We start from the raw sequence: 21,314 nt of genomic DNA on the forward strand, positions 1-21,314 counted from the left end.
ACTGCAGGAGCAATTAAATGAACTTGTACAGAAATACTTTGCCACACTAAGGACTCGTCATCATCTTCATATAAGCCTCATAGACCTTCCGTAGCAACGGTTAGAAGCGACCTGCATCCCCGTGAACCCCGGCTTTAAGCAGGTCACACACTATCAGGACTGTCGCAGGATGATTTTGATTCCGGAAAGCTATAGTTCATGTCATTCACACAGACGATAATACAATTGACTAGAAAGGAATAGATAACGAATCTGCTAAGAACATAGATTACCATTTTGTGCAGCAACAAAAAAAAAAACTCTACTTTTTAGATTTCGGTCCACAGGATGTTTGGTAACTATAACTATAATTGTTTCCTTCGGCTTTTTATGCAACTTATTTTTTCCTGAGTTGGCCTTCGAGTCTGCGGTCAGTTTTTACACTGGCTCAGAGATTCGGTGTAACGGTAGTTGTACCGTACACGAAGCGATCGCCAATTGCACACCCATTGTGATAGTGAAACACGTTGATAGCGTACAATATTAATAGAATACTTATATTTCGGACTAACGTTACCCCGGAATAATTCCACTCCCGCCAATAGATCAAAAGGCACATCTGCAAACATGGTTCAAAAAGAAAGAAAGAGCGGAAGTGAAATAAGTAAGTGTGCATATGTGCTTTTTTTCGGAGTACATTAACAGTGTGCGTTTTGATCTAATGACAGCAGTCAAACTTCAATCGAGAGCCTAATGGGTGGTTTCATTGGTATGTCCATGGGGCACATGCGCCTAATTGCCAGTGATGTAGATAATGCATTTGTCTATAGGGAGGGGATGTTGTTTTTTTTATATAATAGGGGCAAAACGAGCAAACGGATCACCCGTTGGTAAGCGATTACCGTCGCCCATGAATGAATAACTGCAACACGTGTCAAAAGATGGCACCTGATGGCACGTTGCTTGGGGATTGGACCTGTCAAAAATACAAGAAATGGACTAATAGCTGCTAGAAAAGATGCATAATTTTTTAGCTTAATGGGTCAATTTCATTGCTTGTGGCTTAAAAAAATGCGAGTTATTATTTTCTTTCACTTTTTTAGATCTTTATTAAAAAGCGTTATATCATTAGTCGTAACTTAGGAGCGGTCATAAGCAATCAAGCAAGCAAGAATGGTGCAAACGTAGAATAATTAGCAAAAACCAAACACTTTATTGGTTCTGTAAACAAGTCGAGTGAAGGTAAATACATCTGCTACGCGTGCGTACGAGAATTAGGCCAGAATAACATGTAAACGTTAACCTTATGTAATAAAACTTTATGAGATGGATGTTTGTTCGCAGGATAAATGAGACTTGAGAGTTCAGGAAAGCAAATAACAATGCTAGCCAAAGGAAACATTTCAGACAATAGGGTGTTTTGTTGGTGGGTAAATTGTGGTATAAAACAAAGTGAAAATCTCTGCAGAAAATGCTACTAAAGGAAAAAACCGGAGACCAATTATAAATGAAATGACTTAGGTTTTAAGCAAAAAGTGGAAAAAAGTGGAAAAAATTAAACCTTTCAGGGTAGGGGGGGTTACCATAAGTGTGGGGACTCAGACCGGGACATTTAAAAAAAAGTAGTACTTAAAGGTAAAAAAAAGGAAATTTTATTACAATCATAGGTAACTTTAAAGGTTTAGTCCTTGCCTAGACACAAAACGACTTTGCCAGTCGTATTCTCTGTTGGTAGGCGCTTTTCGCTATACTTAAAGCGGAAAATGCGCGTTATCGGCTACGTTATAGCCTAATAGTTGGAAACCCCTGGTCTACAGTCTAAACCTCTACACCAGGCCTCAGTATCAAATCGCAACCTCGTCACTCAATTGTTTTAAAAGAAGTGACAGATAACCCCTGCAATATTATGTGTCACACGTTAGCATATTTGCAATCGTTTAGAATATAATAACTCGTTGCGTATTGTCATTGTACAATGACGACCATTAGGCCAAGGTGGTTGGGATGCCGGCATGAGAAACCTTAAAACCTTATAGAGGTCGATTGAATTAGAACTGAACGATTCCATGAGTTTTTACTGCTGCACGATTTCGGTAGGCTGTAAGGTTATGGGCAAGTATCTGATTTTACAAGTAAAGATACGTCCGTCGTATGGTTGCGAAACAACCGAATAACATGCTCCGAGCGCAGCGGTAGCTCAAGTACGCTTAGGTGTCATTTTTACCCGACTGTATCTATATTTCTTTGGCACATTCTGGTGGCAAAATCTGGGTAAATTCAAGGTGCCTCCAAAACGAAAAAGCTAAGCACTTTTTTTTCTTTGGTCCGATGCAATAGTTCTTTGCTAAGCGCCACGTATCATCTCATCAGCCGTAACCGAAACGATGGAGCGACATTAAATTAGTTTGATTTAAAGCATGCGGTTGCGTTCAGCCGTTGACGGCTGCTTAATAATTTGAATAGCTTCAAATTGAGACATTAATCGATGTCTCGTGATCATAAATTTAGTTTTTTTTATAGTCTATCTATTGAGTGTCCTAATACTGAGCAAAGGCCTCCGCTTCTTTCTGCCACTCGTTTATGTGAAGAGCATATTCAAGCAGATCAATTTTATCTCGCTGCCCGACCGTAAAATCTGCCAGTTCATGAAATTCCTAGGCAAATCATGAAACGCCGCCATGTTATAGTGTTCCTGAGACAGACGGACAACAAAGTGATCCTATAAAGGTTCCGCTTATTCCTTTTCAGTTCCGAACCCTAAATATAAGGGAAATATTTTGAACATGAAACTACCGTGAGACTCACCCATATTAAATATAATGACCCGGATAACTCACGTCTTAAATCGAGTTTAGCTCGACATGTTTCGGGCTAATCCGTAGCCCTGAGTTATCCGGGTCATTATATTTAATATAAGGGAAATACCGTACAATTTTACGTGACGTCATCGCAAAGGGCAATTATTTCCCCAGGTTAGCCTTAATACCCTTGTGTGACGTCACTGGTTTGCCCTAATCCCTTGTTTGCAAGAGCACTTGATCTATGGATGGCCTCTCAAACAGAGGGTCGTAGTTTCTAGACCGGGATCGCACCTCGATCGAGAGTTTGTGCGAATTCACATTTGTAATTTAACATCTGACCACGGCGCCCGCTCACGACCCGCCCCGCGCTCGCCGTCAGTGTAATGTTGTTCAAATACAGTCTTGTAAATAGGCCCGCTGCACTCCCAACCCGACCGCTGCCGTCCTATTTGTGATTTACGCTCTAGCGTAGCCATAGGATGTCCACTGTTGGACACAGGCCTCCTCCATAGACCTCCAGTTGCCTGGGAAGCAGCTTGCATCCACCGTGAACCCGCAACTTTAACCAGGTCAGCTCGTTGGTGGACGTCCTACGCTGCGCTTGCCGATCCGCGGTCTTCACTCGAAAACTTTTCGGCCCCAACGACCATCTGTTCTCCGTGCTATATGGCCTGCCCATTGCCACTTCAACTTGCTAATTCGCTTAGCATGGCATAAGTAACTATACCTACCCTGTTCCAGGTTAACGGGCTGTCACTGAGAGAAAATCGCCGCACGTGATTGGTTAAGATACGGCACTAAGTTGCATTAAATAAATGAGTGGCTTCAGCGGTGTCATCATAATCATCAGCAGCCATACATATTTTACTGCTGGGACTCCTCTCAGAATGAGAGGGTATAGGCTGCAGTTCCCACGCGGGCTCAGTGCGGATAGAGAACTTCACACACAACTTCACTAAAGAATTGTTTCACAGGTGTATGCTGGTTTCCTCATAATGTGTGTGAAATAGTGGGAATTATGGAATAAAAATTCAAATCTTGTCTTATAAATTTATCCAAATCTTTCCTGTGAAAGACTAACAAACAAACAGACGCATCACATTCAATTTACTAATGCTAGTAGGATTAAATTGTGGGTCATAACATAAACAATTCAACTGGTAAGACTGTAAAATAGTAAAATTCTATGGATGTTTGTAGCCCAAGACATGGGCTGTCTGCCAACCCAGGTCAATGCCCACAGGCATGTCTAACTGTAATGTCATGTCATTCATGTCAGCCTGGTAATTGGAGACAGTTCCCAAATCTTTATAATGCACATGAGACTTTCATGTTTCAGGAATTGTCCAGATATTTGTAAAAGTTTTTAATATAACAGTGGATTATTCAGTTTTTGTAATATTAAAAAAAAATAAAAATGTTCATGACTGTGTCAAAATTAAAGGATGTATCACATATCTAAATTCTGATTACAAGCATTTAAATTTTAAAATGATGTGTGTCATTCAAAGCAGAGCTTTTTGTTCTTTGTGTGTTTATTATTTATTGTATTGATGTATGTTTCATTGTACATTAATATTTAATTTTATCAACAATAGTGGAGTAAAGTGAAACAACTTTTTACTACCTACTTTTTTTTTACTCAGAGGATAGACACCCCACTAAACCACACCAACACTAAAATTTCCAATTAGATATATACTTACTCAGCGGCACAAAATATGGCCCATTCTACATACAAAATTACCTATTACTGCATACATTTGAGGGCCACATTTTTTCCTCTCAGTATTTTATAAGTATTCAGAGTTAATATTTCTAAAATGAAAAAAAAAAATACTAGGTATTTAAAAAATAAAATAAACAGGATTATGAACTTCTAAATTACAAATTAAAATGAATTAATATACAAACCACATATTAAATTATAAATTAAATTAATTAATAAAAAAAATAGGTATCTCAGGTTCTAGGTATCTTATCTTTTAGCATGAATAAAATTAAACTACCAGAATTTGTGATCTTCAAGCAGTGACCTACTCCCGAGGCTAAAATAACCAATGCACATAATCAAAGGATGCACTGATTTTCATAGGGTGATTGTGAGATAGAAAATTTATAAGCCATAAAAAATAAGCCAGCTCGTGTACCAAATAAAAATAGAGAAGTCGAAATAACTATGATATTTCTAAGAAACTAGCACAGACATTGCTCGTCTCCGCTCACTGGCTGTGTTATTTTTAAATTTAGAACACTTCCCTAGGCAACTTTTGTGTGCCACATTAATCCGGTCATTTTTTTTTAAACAGAAAGGCTTAAGCATGTGTCTGTTAGACGCAAAATCTGTACAACATAATTTGAATGGAATCTGCCATCTGCAATCCAAAATTATCTCAACTGGTGCACCTAAAAATAGGTATCAGTATACCCTGGAAATGATAACGTGATGCGTGTCATAATCAATTAAGTGTACTTGAGGTGATCACGAGCAGCTGACGACGTAATGTAAACAAATTTACGGAATCGCAGGTCGTGAATGCTACACCTGTTCGAAGCAACAGGTGAAAATAATTGCACACGGACACCGGCTAGAGACCTCGCTGAGACACGAGACACCGACCGGCTTCTCTGATCCCATCAAAAACCCACTTTCACGACACACCGCTAAGTATATAAAATCTTGAAAACACCGTCACATTCCAAACAGAACACTTACACGTAAGGTAACATAAAATGATAAATACCTTTTCCTTCGCCCGTCCGGCATGTTTTTGCACTGATTTCGCGATTAACGCACCTTTACTTTCAGCCATTTCAATCACTGTTTCATTACCGACCGTCTTTATTTCGATACACCATCAATCTGCAGCCAGATTTGGTTGCAGCTACGTACTGTCACACGTCAACTCCAAATGCGTGTTGCCCCAGAATGGCACTCTAGCGGACTGAACATTATTCTAGTTTATTGTTAACTCCACCATTCACTAGATGGCTCTTGTCTCACAATGGTTTTTTCGAACTTACCTAGCTAAGTTAGCATCATATTTACGCAGTTACATTCATTCACTCACAGAGGGCACTGTTATCAATTCCTCTACCTCTGCAGGGCTACTACGAAACTCGATACTCGAAGTTCCTATCGTACCGTCCCTCTCGCTCTCGTATTAAACAGTATAAGTGTCAGAGGGACCGCACGACACGAACTTCAAGTTTCGAGTTTCGTAGTAGCCCTGCTGGTCAGAAATCATTAACATAAAGCCAAAATTGTAATAAATTTATTATAAGTGTTAAAACACTTAGAACAATGGCTGTATTATAAAACATTATTGCCAGTACTTTACTAAAATGTCAAAATCGCTATGCTGGCGCACATGACATGAATCAATAAGCAAAATTTTTCCTTAATTAAAGATTATGTTATTATCAAGCTTCTTGTGGTGCCTCTCCAATTACTGAAGGTTGGCCATCAACTCAGAATATTTCTTTTTGTCCTTCGAGAGGTGGAACAGCTCAGCAGCACTCGTGACTGGGGCACTCGAATGTTTCTCAACCAAGACTCTTTGATGTCCGAGGTTGGCAACCTTCCTGTTCCTGTGTTTGATGGTCTGGTCTGCATGAGCTTGCGGTCCTGCAGGGCTACTGCTACTACCTATCACTAGTGACAGCAGGGTTACTACGAAACTCGAAGTTCGTGTTGTGCGATCCCTCTCGCTCTCGTATTAAATAGTATAAGTGTCAGAGAGACCGCATGACACGAACTTCGAGTTTTGAGTTTCGTAGTAGCCTTGCTGGCCTACTCGCCTAATGACTTCGACATTAGCACAGTGTAAGAAAATGTAAGTTCTTAGACTTTGACATTAATTAGTGACTTTCTGAGTCCAGCTAGAAAGCAATATTACTATTTAAAATGTGGCTCTGCTCATTATATCGGCAATTTACCAATTTACCAATGTCATGTAAAAGATACTCGCGAATTGGCGATTCAAACTGATATTATGAGTTTCTATGGGCGTACACGAAAAATCGAGTCGGTATTTCCATGTCGCTATTATCCGGACCCAATCCGGGCCGGTAAATAGTGTAACCATGTGCGACCTCTTTTGTTTACAAAACAAATTTGACAGCTATCAAAATAAAGCGATTTTAGTGATTTTAGCGATCGCGCTATCGTTGGCTTCGAGTCTTGTGAAAATTTATGAGCACAATTTAAATTATTTGAAAATGGTATTTAATCTTATAATGCATAATTATGTACTTAATGAAGAAAAATCTTATGTACCTACATTATTTTCTATGTTCATTTTCAGGCGAACGAGCTTACGCGTAATGCAATTAACAGGGCCCGTCGTAAAGAGCTGGAGACTTTCCAGCGAGCCTTGGACATCCAATGGCTCAACAGCCGCATGGACGACGGCCGAATGGGCCGTTGCCTGGCGTTGATAAAAAAAGAAGCCGAAATGGAGAAGGATTTTCCAGGAGGTATGATGCTTTTAAACTTCGCCGCTCGTAGTAAAATTACCAAGATAAGACTACCTTTCAAATATACTTTGGACGAAGCAAAAAATTGACGAAGATCACATCTTATCTTCTGGATTGAAGTTCCAGGATTTCAAAAGAAATTCTTTGGGAATTCCTTAAAACTGGCTAGACCAACATATTTGCAGTACAAAGAATACTTGACCAAGGAACAGATACATGCACCAATCAGGTGCTTCCAACTGCCTGCCTGATACTTTTTTTTTTTTTTTACGGCATGGTCTTTCTAAAAAACATGAACACCTAGCAGTTGCAATTTTGGGATTTCATACAGGTCTCGTCATATTCCAAAAGTCCAAGTATGTTCATTAAGTAGGTACAAATTTCATCCAAATTCATTTTGCCATTTTAGCATGAAGGAGCAAACAGTTGCATGCATACAATCATTCACATGTATAAATATGTAGGACTTTTTTTTAATATGGCATAACTATCTGCTAGACGATCTGGACACATACGCAAAGGACTGGCCTGCCATTGCGTCAGAACAAGAATTGTGGAGGTCAAGAGGGGAGGCCTTTGCCCAGCAGTGTGACACTATACAGGCTACTTAAAAAAAAAAACCTGCTATATTTATTATTTATTGTTTTTTTTATGCAAAATAGGCTTATGTTTGGCTTCAATCTCGCTTGAAGGAAGGCGAAGATGAGGCCTAAGATGGTACACGTTTGCCTAGAAGGTGTCTGTTCATTTTGACCTTAAAGATGATATATATTCCAGAGAACAGACCATGCTGCTATTGTCAATGCCCGAGCTCAGAAAGAGACAGCTCTCGGTATGGAAATAGCCCAAGTCCGGAGAGAGGAGGTGAATCTTCTGCAGAGAAGACACTACCTACGAGAGCGGGACCCCAGTTTGCGGGAGCTTTCCAAGAAGCTGCAGGCCGGGTACGTCTGCAGGGATCTTCGACAGCAAATACTGCATAACGAGTACAAGAAGTTACAGGATCAGGTTTGTTTGTTCACTGTGAATTTATTTATTTTAGGCTTTACTTGCGGTTTCACACGCATAAATTATTAGATACAGCTCCTAAATTTTAATGGGATTTCCCTTAAATTTCACATGGGCATATTAGGGTTTTTTTATTTATTTTTAATTCTACTGGATGGCAAACGAGCAAGTGGGTCTCCTGATGGTAAAGATCACCACGCCATAGACACCAGCAACACCAGGGGATTGCAGATGGGTTGCCAACCTAAAGGCCTGAGATGTGATACCTCAAGTGCCAGTAATTTCACTGGCTGTCTTACTCTCCACGCCGAAACACAACAGTGTAAGCACTGCTGCTTCACGGCAGGATTAGCAAGCAAGATGGTGGTAGCAATCTGGGTGGACCTTGCACAAGATTCTACCACCTGCAAAAGTACTGCACCTGGTAGTAGTAGCTAACATCCATACATACAGACTTCATACAAATTTTTGCGTTTACAATATTATTGAGATTAGTAGAATTGTTAAACAATAGCCTTCAATTTCCTAACACAAAACTAAACACAGCTTATAGAATGGGCGCTAGACAAAGAACAAACTTATATAAATAGATAAATAACTGTAAAAATGTATGACATCCATACCTTTATTCAATCCTGCAATCTGTTCATATGCTGAGCCAGGACCTTTTTATAATGGCAACACTACTTATGTATCTTTCTAACCTGTGTAATGTGTCACTGCTGTTATAAATAAATTAAGTATTTTCTTTCTTTCAATCTCTAGCTTTGTCCTTTTTAGTTCAATATATCCAATGGCATTTCTGTGTTCCAAAAAAAAGCTTTTACTAAATAAGTTTCTGTTTAAAATTTCATTAAGCTATTTTAGGTGACTGTACTTTTTGTTGACTGTACTTGCATTGTCATCTAAACTGCATATCCATACCAAATTTAAAGTTGGTACTATAAACCACTGAGGAGTTCCCTCCTGCGGAGACTATCCTGGCGGAACCACCAAGACGTCACTACCAGATTATTGTATTGTCACCACATTTACATAAGTATGCCAAATTTAAAGTCAATCAGACTGCTGGAAGTGGGTCAAATTTAGCTTCCAAGATTTGACCCAAACAAATAAATAAATAAACAGGGCAAGCTAAAGAAAAGCTTGTAAAAAAATAAAATTTCAGGCCGAAGAGCATCATGCAAACTCTGTACTCCGTACAGCGCTCTTCAATGATGCGGAAGCCAGGGAAGCATGAAAGAAAGTTGAAAATAGAGCGAACCTCCGCGTACTGCAAAGATCTGCAGCAGCAGCTCGTCAACAGACAGCGCCAAAAGCAGTGCCAGTACGAAGACACGCTAATTGAGAAGAAAATGCTTGATGACATCATGAGGACCATCAGTGATGAGGATCAGAGGTGAAAAGATGAAAACGAAATTTGGCCAACTACACATAGATGATAGAACAATTATAAACTATAGTTAAACCGCCATAAGCATGACCTGAAGTACAACCTTGTCTCAGTAAGTCGTCAACTGTCTTCATCATGGAAGGCACTGGGACGTTTATTGTGAAAAGGTTCTATTGCAGGTCAGGCTTACAGTGGTTTACCTATAGGTACTCAAAAAATTTCAAACAATACAATGGAGTGGGTTAACCTTTTCGACGCCAACGACATATATACGACCTGCAAAAGCAACGTTTCAATTCACTTTTAGGCGTATGGGTGATGTCTTTTGTATTTGACATGTCGCGAAAGGTTAATTTTTTTTCCTAACTGCTTCAGCTTTATGGAAGCACCCCTCCATTTAAAATACCCGTTACAATTAAGACCTTAGGTCCAACTGAATAAAATAGAGAAGAGGATCTCTTTAACCTTTCAGTGGATAAAAGTAGCATTCAGGTAGGGACCCGACAAAGTCAGTTTAAAGTCAAGAAGTACAGACTGTTTGACTAAAAAGTAATGTCATTTTGGATTTTAATTTCTGTTTGTTCTGTATTATTTTTTCGAAATTTGCGCAATTTCCCACAAACTATTTTTTTATGACTATTTTTGTGTGTGACTGTACATTATCATCTTTTATCTCCAGGGAGTTGAAACAGAAACGCGAGCAGACGGATAAGCTCCGACGGGAAATGGTGACGTTCAAGCAGGCGCGCGACGCGTGGCGCCTCAAACAGAAAGCTCTGACCGTGCAAGAGGAGGCTGACCTCGAGAAGCAACGCCAGGCCGCCGCCGACCGGAGCTCCGCCATGTCAGTTATGCCAAAGTTATTTCGCCAAGGCTTATAAAGTACTTGTTTACCCGCAGCTTCGGACGCGTAAATGATTAGATACAACAGTTGAATGAAATTGCTGGATTATACAAAACTCCCGTGGGAACATCATGGTATTTATTGAGTTTGCGAAAACAATAGTGCCAAATTTCGTGATCCCGTGGAAATATCGAGGTCTACATTCCAAATTTTGTCAAACTCCGTCCTGCCATTCTGGCGTGAAAAAATAAAAAACAAAAATTCCCGTGGGAATTTCCGAAAGAAATGTTTATTTGCTTAGAACACGTACAAGAAGATGATGTTTAACGACTCCAAGCCCAGCAGTGTTTTTTTCGAGATTTTGTCCCTAACCCGTGGGAATATCGGAATAAAAAGTATCCTATGTGTTATTACAGATGTTCAGCTATCTACATAGCAAATTTCACCCAAACCCGTCCAGCCGTACTTACTAGCGCGAAGGACTAACAAACACACACACACACCACAAACAGATACATACTCACAAATTTTCACATTAAATAATATTAGCAGGTAAGTATAAGCCGTGGTGGCCTAGTGGTTTGACCTATCGCCTCTCAAGCAGAGGGTCGTGGGTTCAAACCGGCTCGCGCCTCTGAGTTTTTCGAAATTCATGTGCGGAATTACATTTGAAAGTTACCACGAGCTTTGCGGTGAAGGAAAACATCGTGAGGAAACCTATGCACAAACCTGCGAAGCAATTCAATGGTGCGTGTGAAGTTCCCAATTCGCACTGGGTCCGCGTGCCACGTATATAGGCTGGGATGGATGGAAGTAAGATGAATGAATAGCTAAATCAGTTCCCAAACTGTTTGTTCCGCGTAATTCTCAGTCGCATTTTTCCCCACTAGCATTTGTTTTTGTTCACGTAATTCACCATTTGCATGGTTCAAAGACATACAACTAGTCAAAATTACGTGCGGTAAAAAGAAAACCCAAAAAACACTAACCCAAAAATAAATCTTCTTTCAGTGTCGCAGAAAGAGAACGTCAAGAGAATCAAGGAAGAAATAACGCTAAAACGCTGCGAAAATAATGGCGGATGAAGTGAGTGGATTATAAGTTCCCTACACTTACCTACTAGGTACTCGCTCGAAGAAAGGGGGGCTACTACGAAATTAGAAAATCGAAGTTCGTATCGTACATACCATCCCTCTTATTCTCGTATTAAATTAAATAATTTTAGCTTCGGCGGGACTGCAAGATACGAAGTTCGAATTTTGCACTTCGTAATATAGGGCCAGGCCACCCATTGGCTAGAGCAAGGATGGGGAAACTGCGGCCCGCGTGCCATCTCCGACCGCGAAGGCTTGAAATCCGACCCGCGACCATCAAACAAAAATCAAGAGAAGATTTCGTATTGTTACAAAATTTCATTCTCATTGGCAATGACCAAATTAGTTTCAGAAAATAAAATACGTATCAATATTTTTATTTCAGTAAATAAAGGGGCTCCTAGACGGGCCATATTTTCACTGCTATATGTGGCCGGCAACTATTGGTGTCCCTGTCTAACATGTGAGTAAGAGGGGGACACCAATAGTTGCCGGCCACAAATTGCAGTGAAAATATGGCCCGTCCACGAGCCGCTTAACATAGCCAAAAACGCAACAACTTGGCCCGCCATATATTTCGTTAGTATATATCGGCACGCGAAGGAAAAAGTTTCCCCATCCTGGGCTAGAGTCTAGCCGCTAGACTGCACATTGCTAGAGTTGCGGGAAACTGGTGGATGCAAGTGGCGAGTTGTCGTTCATTGTGGCGTTCTAAGAGGGAAGCCTTTGCTTAACAGTGGACGTGTTCCGGCTGATGATGATGACATGATGATTGATGATTATTATCTATAAAACAGTGACTGACCGACAGACAGCCTGCCTAAACAATTGAAGCTAGAGATTGAGTAGTTCCCGGGTAAAATAAATATTATTGTATGACGTATAGGTAGTCATTCACGATGGCGCGCGCCGTGGTTCTCATTACAATGTCAGTAATGTCAGATTTTGAGAAAATCACGCGTCTTCGTGGATGGCACTAGGTATAACGTTTTATGAAACTTGCCCTATGACGTCACGGGCTTTCTACTTTCGAACTATGACGTGCTTCGCTTCATCTTTTGTTAATTTTTGTTTGTTAATCTATTAGACGGGTGAATTTGAATCTTTTATTATTTGTTTGTTAATCTAACAGACGGGTGAATTTGAATCTTTTGTTATTTTTTTTTTGTTTTTTAATCTAACAGACGGGTGAATTTGAATCTTTTGTTATTTTTTGTTTGTTAATCTAATAGACGGGTGAATTTGAATCTTTTGTTATTTTTTGTTTGTTAATCTAACAGACGGGTGAATTTTAATTTTTTGAGACACTAGCCTATTATTGAGGTGCACTGAGAAGGGTTCTTTCGAAATTCCCACGAAATAGAGAGCTAGCCGTTTGTTTTTGAGGTCCCGGGTTCGATCCCCGGCCGGGACAGATATTTGTTGAATAATACGAATCTGCTCTCGGATCTTGCATGTTTAAAATGTATTTAAGTATGTATTTATCTATATAAGTACCTATGTTTATCCGTTGCCTAGTATCCATAGTACAAGCTTTGCTTAGTTTGGGACTAGGTCAACTGGTGTCAAGTGTCCCATGATATTTATTTATTTAGGTATATAATTTATTATATTTATCATTAATGGTTTAGAGTCAAAAAACACGATAAGGCCCTATCACAGATATAGATTACACTAGATAACGCAAACACATCAATTTGTATGAAAACCAACCGTGTCACTTTTTTATATCTACTGGGACGTCTCAAGAGCGAACTAGCGATGTGAATTCCCCGATGTCAGCGCAACATCGATTCAAAGGCGCCGCCCGCCCGCGCCGTGGGGCTCGAGTCAGTCACTAGTCACGATAAGTCAGTTTTAGTGCTCAGTCTTTGTATGGCCCAACCCCGTCGCTTGTCCGTGGCCCGATGTTTTGCGTAATCTAGTGTAATCTATATCTGTGGGCCCTACGCTAGCAGATGCGGTTTGCACGGAGCGGGGTGAGGGGTTTCAATAGGTTGAAAAATAGTATTAGCAGTGCTGACTGACGCACCCATGCCGGCTAGCGTAGGCCTTAAACTGTTCAAAACATCGATTGTCATTACATTACTTCTTCTCAGGCAGCCCGTCAAGATCGCGATAACTTTATAAAACTTCTCCAAGAGCAAGAACATTTGGAGAAGAACGTGCAGGACGACCGCGCGCAGCGCCGCAAGGCCGAGTTCACCAAGACTGACACCAAACAGGCGCTCACGGCGCAGATGGACGCCAAGAAGAGATTGATTCATGAGCAGAAGATGAGGGATGTGGAGTTTAGGAAGGAGGTTGGTGGACTGGTAGCCTATAGGTACCATCGGCCAAATAAGTGGTCTATCAATTTTTAAACAAGTTCCTATCAAATAAATATGTCGCTAAAGTGGAACTTTCAAGTTGACAGATAAGTCTATTGGCATTCTTATTTTGTGACATGCAAACGATTATCAATAGGGTGGTAGACCACATATTTGGCTGATGGTACATAAGATAATCCTGCCTTGAAGCAGCAGTGCTTGCACTGTTGTGTTTCGGCGTGCAGAGTAAGACAGCCGGTGAAATTACTGGCACTTGAGTTATCCCATCTCAGCCCTCTAGGTTGACAACGCATCTGCAAAACCCCTGGTGTTGCAGATGTTTATGGGCGGTGGTGATCTCTTACCATCAGGAGACCCATTTGCTCGTTTGCCATCCAGTCGATTAAAAAAAAAAAATAATAATAAGATTATAAAGGGGTCAGAAACTTTTAAGTGTAGCTGGTTGCCTTGGTAACGTATTCTGGGTCATTTATTAAAAGTATGATTTTATGGTTTTGTCATTTATTAAAATTATGATTTTTAAATTCACTATAAGGTGCTATAAGTTTAAAGTTGTGACAGTTTGATTCATGGCTTATCTCCTAATCCTAAGGCCGCTTGTAGTAGTTCGTTGTTTTCACCGGAGAACAGACCGTTGTTTTTTGCCGGAGTTGCGGTTTTGTATGGTTTACAATGAATGTGTGCGCACCAGACACGAAGCCATACAACACCGCAAACAACGGACGTCTACAAGCGGCTTAAGGCACTTGTCCCACCGCCGACGATGAGCGAGAAGCGAGTAGAGCGAGTAACTAGAAACGAGTGGGTGAGCAGCGAGAAGCGAGTGTAGTTTTGTCGCTGACTGTAAGCGAGTGTTCGAGTGCGACGGGCGATTAATCGCTCCACTCGACTCGCTCGTGCGGGACGGCCGCCAAGCTGACATCGCTGAGCGAGTATCTATAGCTCAGCGAGTTTTATAGCTCTTGTCGCTGCGACAAAAGATGTAAGAGCGAGTTCTCGCCGACAGTGTGAACAGCCAGCGATCAACTATTAATATATGTGTCTCTTTTACTCACACAGGATCTTATATCTTTTGTTCGTTTCTTGAGCGAGAAAATAGTCGATAGCCAATCGTTTCCTCGCTGGCGGTGAGACAACTGCCTTAAGCGGCTCGTAGACGGGCCATATTTTCACTGCAATTTGTGACCGGCAACTATTGGTGTCCCTCTCTTACTCACATGTTGAACAGGGACACCAATAGTTGCAGGCCACATGTTGCAGTGAAAATATGGCCCGTGTAGGAGCCCCTTTAGGTATACATTGCAAACATATTTCTAAGCAAGTGTATAGCTGATACAGGCGTTTTTAACCTTTTGGGTTTGACGGCACACTTTTCGTTCATCAAAGTGTCACGGCACATCGGTAAAAAATAGCCAAGTGCGAGTCGGACTGGCGCGTTCCACCCGCCCCGCCATTCCTTCCGCTCCGTTACCATAACAACCTGACAAACGCGATTCGCACACGCCACGCGTGAGTTGTTTTCGTAATATTTATTCATTAATTTTTTTTCATTTAATTTCGCATTGCTTTGCTCCTAGTGCCGGCCGGCCAAAGCTACCCGCCTGCGGGTGCCGGCGCTGGCCGAAGCAATCATTGTACTTACTAGATCACTGTGTAAATCTACCTTCTTTGTACAATTCATTCGCATTTCGCACCCGTTTGCTTTGTTATGTTGTTTTTTTTTTATTATATTTATTGTCGTGTGCTGCATGCTCTAAGTCTAATATTAATGCAAATTGTATAAATATTCTCATATAAGTGAATTTAATGTAATTCTTTTGAGAATAAAGTATCTTTAACTCGAAAATACCTATTCATGATTTCAATGCAGTATACACTTCTCGGCAATCGCGGCACACCTAAAAGTATATGCGGTACACGGGTTGAAAACGTCTGCACTGATATCTAGTGAGTTACGGGAATGAATAACAACACTACTAGTAAAAAGTAAGCCGTGGTGGCCTAGTGGTTTGACCTATCGCCTCTCAAGCAGAGGGTCGTGGGTTCAAACCCCGGCTCGCACCTCTGAGTTTTTCGAAATTCATGTGCGGAATTACATTTGAAATTTACCACGAGCTTTGCGGTGATGGAAAACATCGTGAGGGAACCTGCACAATGCTGCGAAGCAATTCAATGGTGCGTGTGAAGTTCCCAATCCGCACTGGGCCCGCGTGGGAACTATGGCCCAATACCTCTTGTTCTGAGAGGAAGCCTGTGCCCAGCAGTGGGACGTATATAGGCTGGGATGGATGGATGGATGGAGTAAAAAGTTGATTGACCCAAATAAGAAATAGGGTATTTGACATTATTTATATTTACCAACAATTGGTTATTTGACTATTTTTTTTCCTACTAATGTCATTAATGCGAGAGATTGTGAGTATGTGTGTGTGTTTAGTGTGTGAGTGTGTATGTTTGTTACTCCTTCACGCTTAAACAGCTGAACGGATTTGGATGAAATTTAGTATTTAGATAGCTGGATGTGTGGAATCCCTAATAATGTTATAAATGCGAATGTAACTTGGTCTGTCTGTCTGTTACGCTTTCACGTCGAAACCACTGAACCGATTTTGATGAAATATATAGTTAGTTTGAACCCCAAGGATCAACATAGGATACCTTTTATTCCGGTAGAGGGCGCCACCGCGCGATAACCTAGATCCGCGCAGATGTAGTCGCGGGCATAAGCTAGTAATAATATATAAATAAAAATAAAATAAAAATCTTGAAATTACCGCTGTTTAATCATGAAATGGAACATCAAAATAGTTTAATGAAAAATGACCACATGAATACTAAAATTACACATGAATTTACTAAAATCTCGGAATATCAATTCCAATAATTAATTTAATTTATTTCAATCTACAGTCAGAAGCCAAAAAGGCGCTCGAAGACGCGAAGGAACGCGAAAAAGAGCGCAAGAAGAAAGAGAAGGCTCAAAAGTATTCCGTCGAGCTGAGAAAGCAGATAGAACAGAACGCGGTCAAGAGGGAGAAAGAAGAACGTTTGGAACAGGCGCGCGCGCAAGCCGTGTGGGACTACCATACTGCTTGGTTAGTCATTGTGACCATTTGTATTATTTTTAATTTTAACTTTATTTCCATAGATGCTACATTTGAGAGGTTTAGGGGCTGTTTCACCATCCATTGATTAGTGTTAACTGGCGGTTAAATGTGATGCAGTCTCTATTTGTTTTGTTCGAATAGACGGAGACGGCATCACATTTAACCGTCAGTTAAGACTAATCAATGGATGGTGAAACAGCTCCTTAGATTGATAACTATAACAGAACTTCTATTGGGATCGATCGATATACTTTTTCATTGTACCTTGTCGAATGTTACTACAGTTTCTTGTGTGAAAGCATATGTAAACTTCTAAGGGGCTGTTTCACCATCCATTGATTAGCGTTAACCGACGGTTAAATGTGATGCCGTCTCCGTCTATTCGAACAAAACAAATAGATACGGCATCACACCTAACCGCCAGTTAACACTAATCAATAGATGGTGAAACAGCCCCTAAATCTTTTATCTACTCTATTTCAATCCACCAGGCGCTCAGAAGTAGCCAAGGAGCGCGAGAAAATCGTCGAAGAACATGTGCCTCAGCTCCTGGGCTACCTCCAAGCGGGAGTCATCAAGAAAGACGACCTGCCCGCGGTCAGAGCCGGGGCCAACAAAAGCGAGGAGCTTTCTAAACTAGATATCGAATCCATGGCCACGTCCTCGAGACCCAAGAGGTTTTCAAAATGCAATGCGCAGTGTAGGATTTTGAGAGAATTTTGAAGACTGATAGATAACTTTTGACTTTTTTTTGTGAGAGTCCGTCCAGTGCGCGAACCTGTATTCAAGTGGATGACGCATTTTTTTGTCTTGGCGGCACTATTTATCGTCAGATCTCTATCAGATGAACTAAGAAAATTGGCCGTATCTTGTGTACAACATGATCATAAACCCCTAAGATGATACCTCCTTAAAGGGACGCGAAATCAATTTACACCATTTTCTCTGTACAGTCGAAATGTCTAAAATAATTGATAATGAACGCTCATAAATTAATCGCCATTACATGAAAGCTAAGTTGCATTGCCGCTACTATCAGTAACTCTTATTTGTGTAGCCTCAATTAATTTGTATAAAATCACTAACTCTATTTCAAAGAAACAAATAAACCTATTGAAAAACCAAACGTAGACGACAAAGTAGAGACGGGAATACTAATCACTTGAAAGAAAATATTGATATTTATTTATTTATTGCACATAAATTTATTTACACAGCATTACAGTTATTACTAATACACTGTGAAACTACATTAAACATATACAAATTCAATATAAAACATAAATAAAAACACAAAAAAAACATCAGGTAGGAACACTGGTTAGCCTGTCATCCATCATCTCGCAAAACGTCAGGCACTGACGACACACGGTTGATATGTATCATTTACTCACTGAGATATATATCACTCATTTAGCTCACCTATATCAGTAGCTCGCAGGACTAAACGTAACACTATTGCCTTATTGCTCATACATTTTCTCAATCACTTTCATGCTTGTAACTTGTATTCTCCTTCGATGATATAAGGTTGACAATAAATGACAAATATTAGAGCGTGACATCTAACATCAGAATTTTGACAGCCATCATCGCATTATCTAAGGAAAATTATAAGACTCTGTGCAAGCGAGCTAAATGATTTGAACTGATATAAAGAGTGATACAGTTCAGCGAACTGATATAGCCCTTTTGTGTATATCATACGTGAGCTACCCATCTCTACGAAGAAGCAACGTGCTTGACTCTTTGAAACCAGTAGCCGTATTGTCTAACGCTCTGACGTTCGCCATCGCATCCACTATCTCTTTCTACCCTCATCTTACACCGTGTAACAGAAAGAAGTAGTGAAAACGATTGTGATTTCAAGTGTGATAAACAAGGCATCTGCTATCAATGTAAAGCCGAGTTTAGACTTGCAAGAAAAATTCAAACTCGTTGGCTTTACGGCCTCGCAATGGAATGCAACGTGCACGATTTTTCTTGCAAGTCTAAACTCGGCTTAATATAATACAATTTTAAATCTTTTGTACTGATATTGTAAAGATCATCGGAGCAATTTTGATGCCTGTTGTCCGTGGGTTTGGAAGGGTGGAAAAGAAATAGGTTTGAAAACGAATGTGTGCAAGAAGAGTTAGAAAATGACAAGTTAATGCTTATTAGTTCACGATTATTTGACTTGCAGCACCGCAATAACCCAGCCTCGACCTCCAAATGAGAGAAGCTGTAAACTAATAGACTCTTAAAATCTAACCCCTTATTCATAAAACTTAACAAGCCTATGTTAACTAACAAATGCTTTGTCCCTTTCTAACAAATACAAATGTCGAAGTGACAGATAAGGACAAACGAATTTTAGCGGCATTTTAACCAAAATAGGTTTGATTGTCGTTTATGAATAAGGGGGTAAGAATCTCTTAAAATCTTAAGATATTTACGATCAAAAGTAACGAAATCAGTTCAAGAGCTAGAGACTTGACATTTTGTAGACATATTGCTTGAGAGTTATAGAGGTGCAATGAGATTTTCAGTAGTTTCCGCGGGATATAAAATAAAAGAGGTTTATATTTTGGTTTCAAACTATAATTACAGACTTCAAACTCTTGCAAGTCAAGTTAGTTATAAGAGCTAAAAAATATAACAAGAATTTCCATAAATTCCCGCGGGATAAGAAACAAAGAGGATGCGAGAAGGTTGATCGTTGCGCGCTCTCCGTGCTCTATCTCAAAAACCGTGAATCGATCTATAAAAAATATGAAAAAAGAATGTAGATAATTTTGTGCACATTTTTTTAGTGGATGCATATATGCCATCAAAGTTATAGAAAGAAAAGCATTTTCAAAAACCGATTTTCATGATCTTGACATTAAATATAGTTAAGATGCAGACACGAAATTTCATGAGACTTTTGAGATAACTTGTAATATTTTCAAATAGAGGTTATAATAGTTTTCTAGCTTATTATCTCTCACTCCGAGGTTGGTAAACCTTTGCGACTGTATTACAACCTTGCACCTTTCTTGATCCGGTGGTTTAAACTGTAACTGCAACCATACCAAAGTGGATTCAGTGGCAACACTCAAGTTCACAAACAGTTTTGATAAATTACTGGTAATATGAGATAAAAAGCCGTGGTGGCCTAGTGGAAAAAGCCGTGGTGGCCTAGTGGTTTGACCTATCGCCTCTCAAGCAGAGGGTCGTGGGTTCAAACCCCGGCTCGCACCTCTGAGTTTTTCGAAATTCATGTGCGGAATTACATTTGAAATTTACCACGAGCTTTGCGGTGAAGGAAAACATCGTGAGGAAACCTGCACAAATCTGCGAAGCAATTCAATGGTGTGTGTGAAGTTCCCAATCCGCACTGGGCCCGCGTGGGAACTATGGCCCAAGCCCTCTTGTTCTGAGAGGAGGCCTGTGCCCAGCAGTGGGACGTATATAGGCTGGGATGATGATGATGATGATGAATATGAGATATGTCGTTTTGAGGGCAGATCATTGTATAGATATGTAGACCTAGACAAGGTTATTTTTAGTCACCGTCTAAATTTTGATACGTGGTTTAGTATCGCTGAAATAAAATGTTTCAGTATTTTTCTTTAATAATAATGAACATTTTGAATGCGACACATTCGATAAAAGCGGAAAATTCTAAATGTAAAAAAGTAGATTAAAAATACTTCAAAGTATTGTATTAGGTGTAGATGCTGAATGACGTATCGAAATTTGAATGGTGACTTAAAATTACTGATGTGCCAAAGGAAACTTTCCAAAATTGCGGAATATATTTTGTATAACTATGTGAATATACTTCTCACCATTTTGTATGGGGATTGAAACTTTCCGTTTATTAAATTTAAATTTCCTATATTTCTTTTGAAAATTTCCAGAAATTTCTGAGAACTTTTCCAACTTGTCGGAAAATTTCCGCACCTTGCAGATCTGTACTTAAAATTACTTTGTAGAGTGATTTAAAAAATAATCATAGCAACATGTGTGGTTAGACAATCTTTTTCTCTAAACGATGACGGTTGATGAAATTTAGATAATTTTAATTGTGATAGTATTTTAGTAGAAGTAAGTTTGGGGAGAGTGTGAAGCAAATGATTGAAGACATGTGTACACTGTAGACATGAATGAAATGCGAATTATTTATGAACAATTTTTCATGTTAACTCATTTACAACAACAAACAAACGGTGCTCATAATCATATAACATTAGTCTCCTTAATTTTGATAATTATAAATTTTTATATGTATTAAAATTTTGTTCTCAAACTC

At 39.8% G+C, this 21,314-nt stretch overlaps 1 protein-coding gene and 1 pseudogene across 1 annotated transcript in view; both read left to right on the top strand.

The window, feature by feature from the left end:
• LOC141427145 (meiosis-specific nuclear structural protein 1-like) overlaps positions 1-11,579 on the top strand; it is a 12,118-nt pseudogene extending 539 nt beyond the window's left edge.
• LOC141427636 (meiosis-specific nuclear structural protein 1-like) overlaps positions 1-20,207 on the top strand; it is a 27,479-nt gene extending 7,272 nt beyond the window's left edge. The window contains exons 7-9 of the mRNA XM_074087248.1: positions 13,698-13,901; positions 16,839-17,023; positions 17,527-20,207. Of these exons, the coding sequence (XP_073943349.1) occupies positions 13,698-13,901; positions 16,839-17,023; positions 17,527-17,758 (621 nt within the window). The 3' untranslated portion in view covers positions 17,759-20,207. The remainder of the gene's footprint in view (positions 1-13,697; positions 13,902-16,838; positions 17,024-17,526) is intronic.
• The last annotated feature ends 1,107 nt before the right edge of the window (positions 20,208-21,314 follow it).

This window comes from Choristoneura fumiferana, chromosome 4 (genome assembly GCF_025370935.1).
Source record: "Choristoneura fumiferana chromosome 4, NRCan_CFum_1, whole genome shotgun sequence".
Lineage (NCBI taxonomy): Eukaryota > Metazoa > Arthropoda > Insecta > Lepidoptera > Tortricidae > Choristoneura > Choristoneura fumiferana.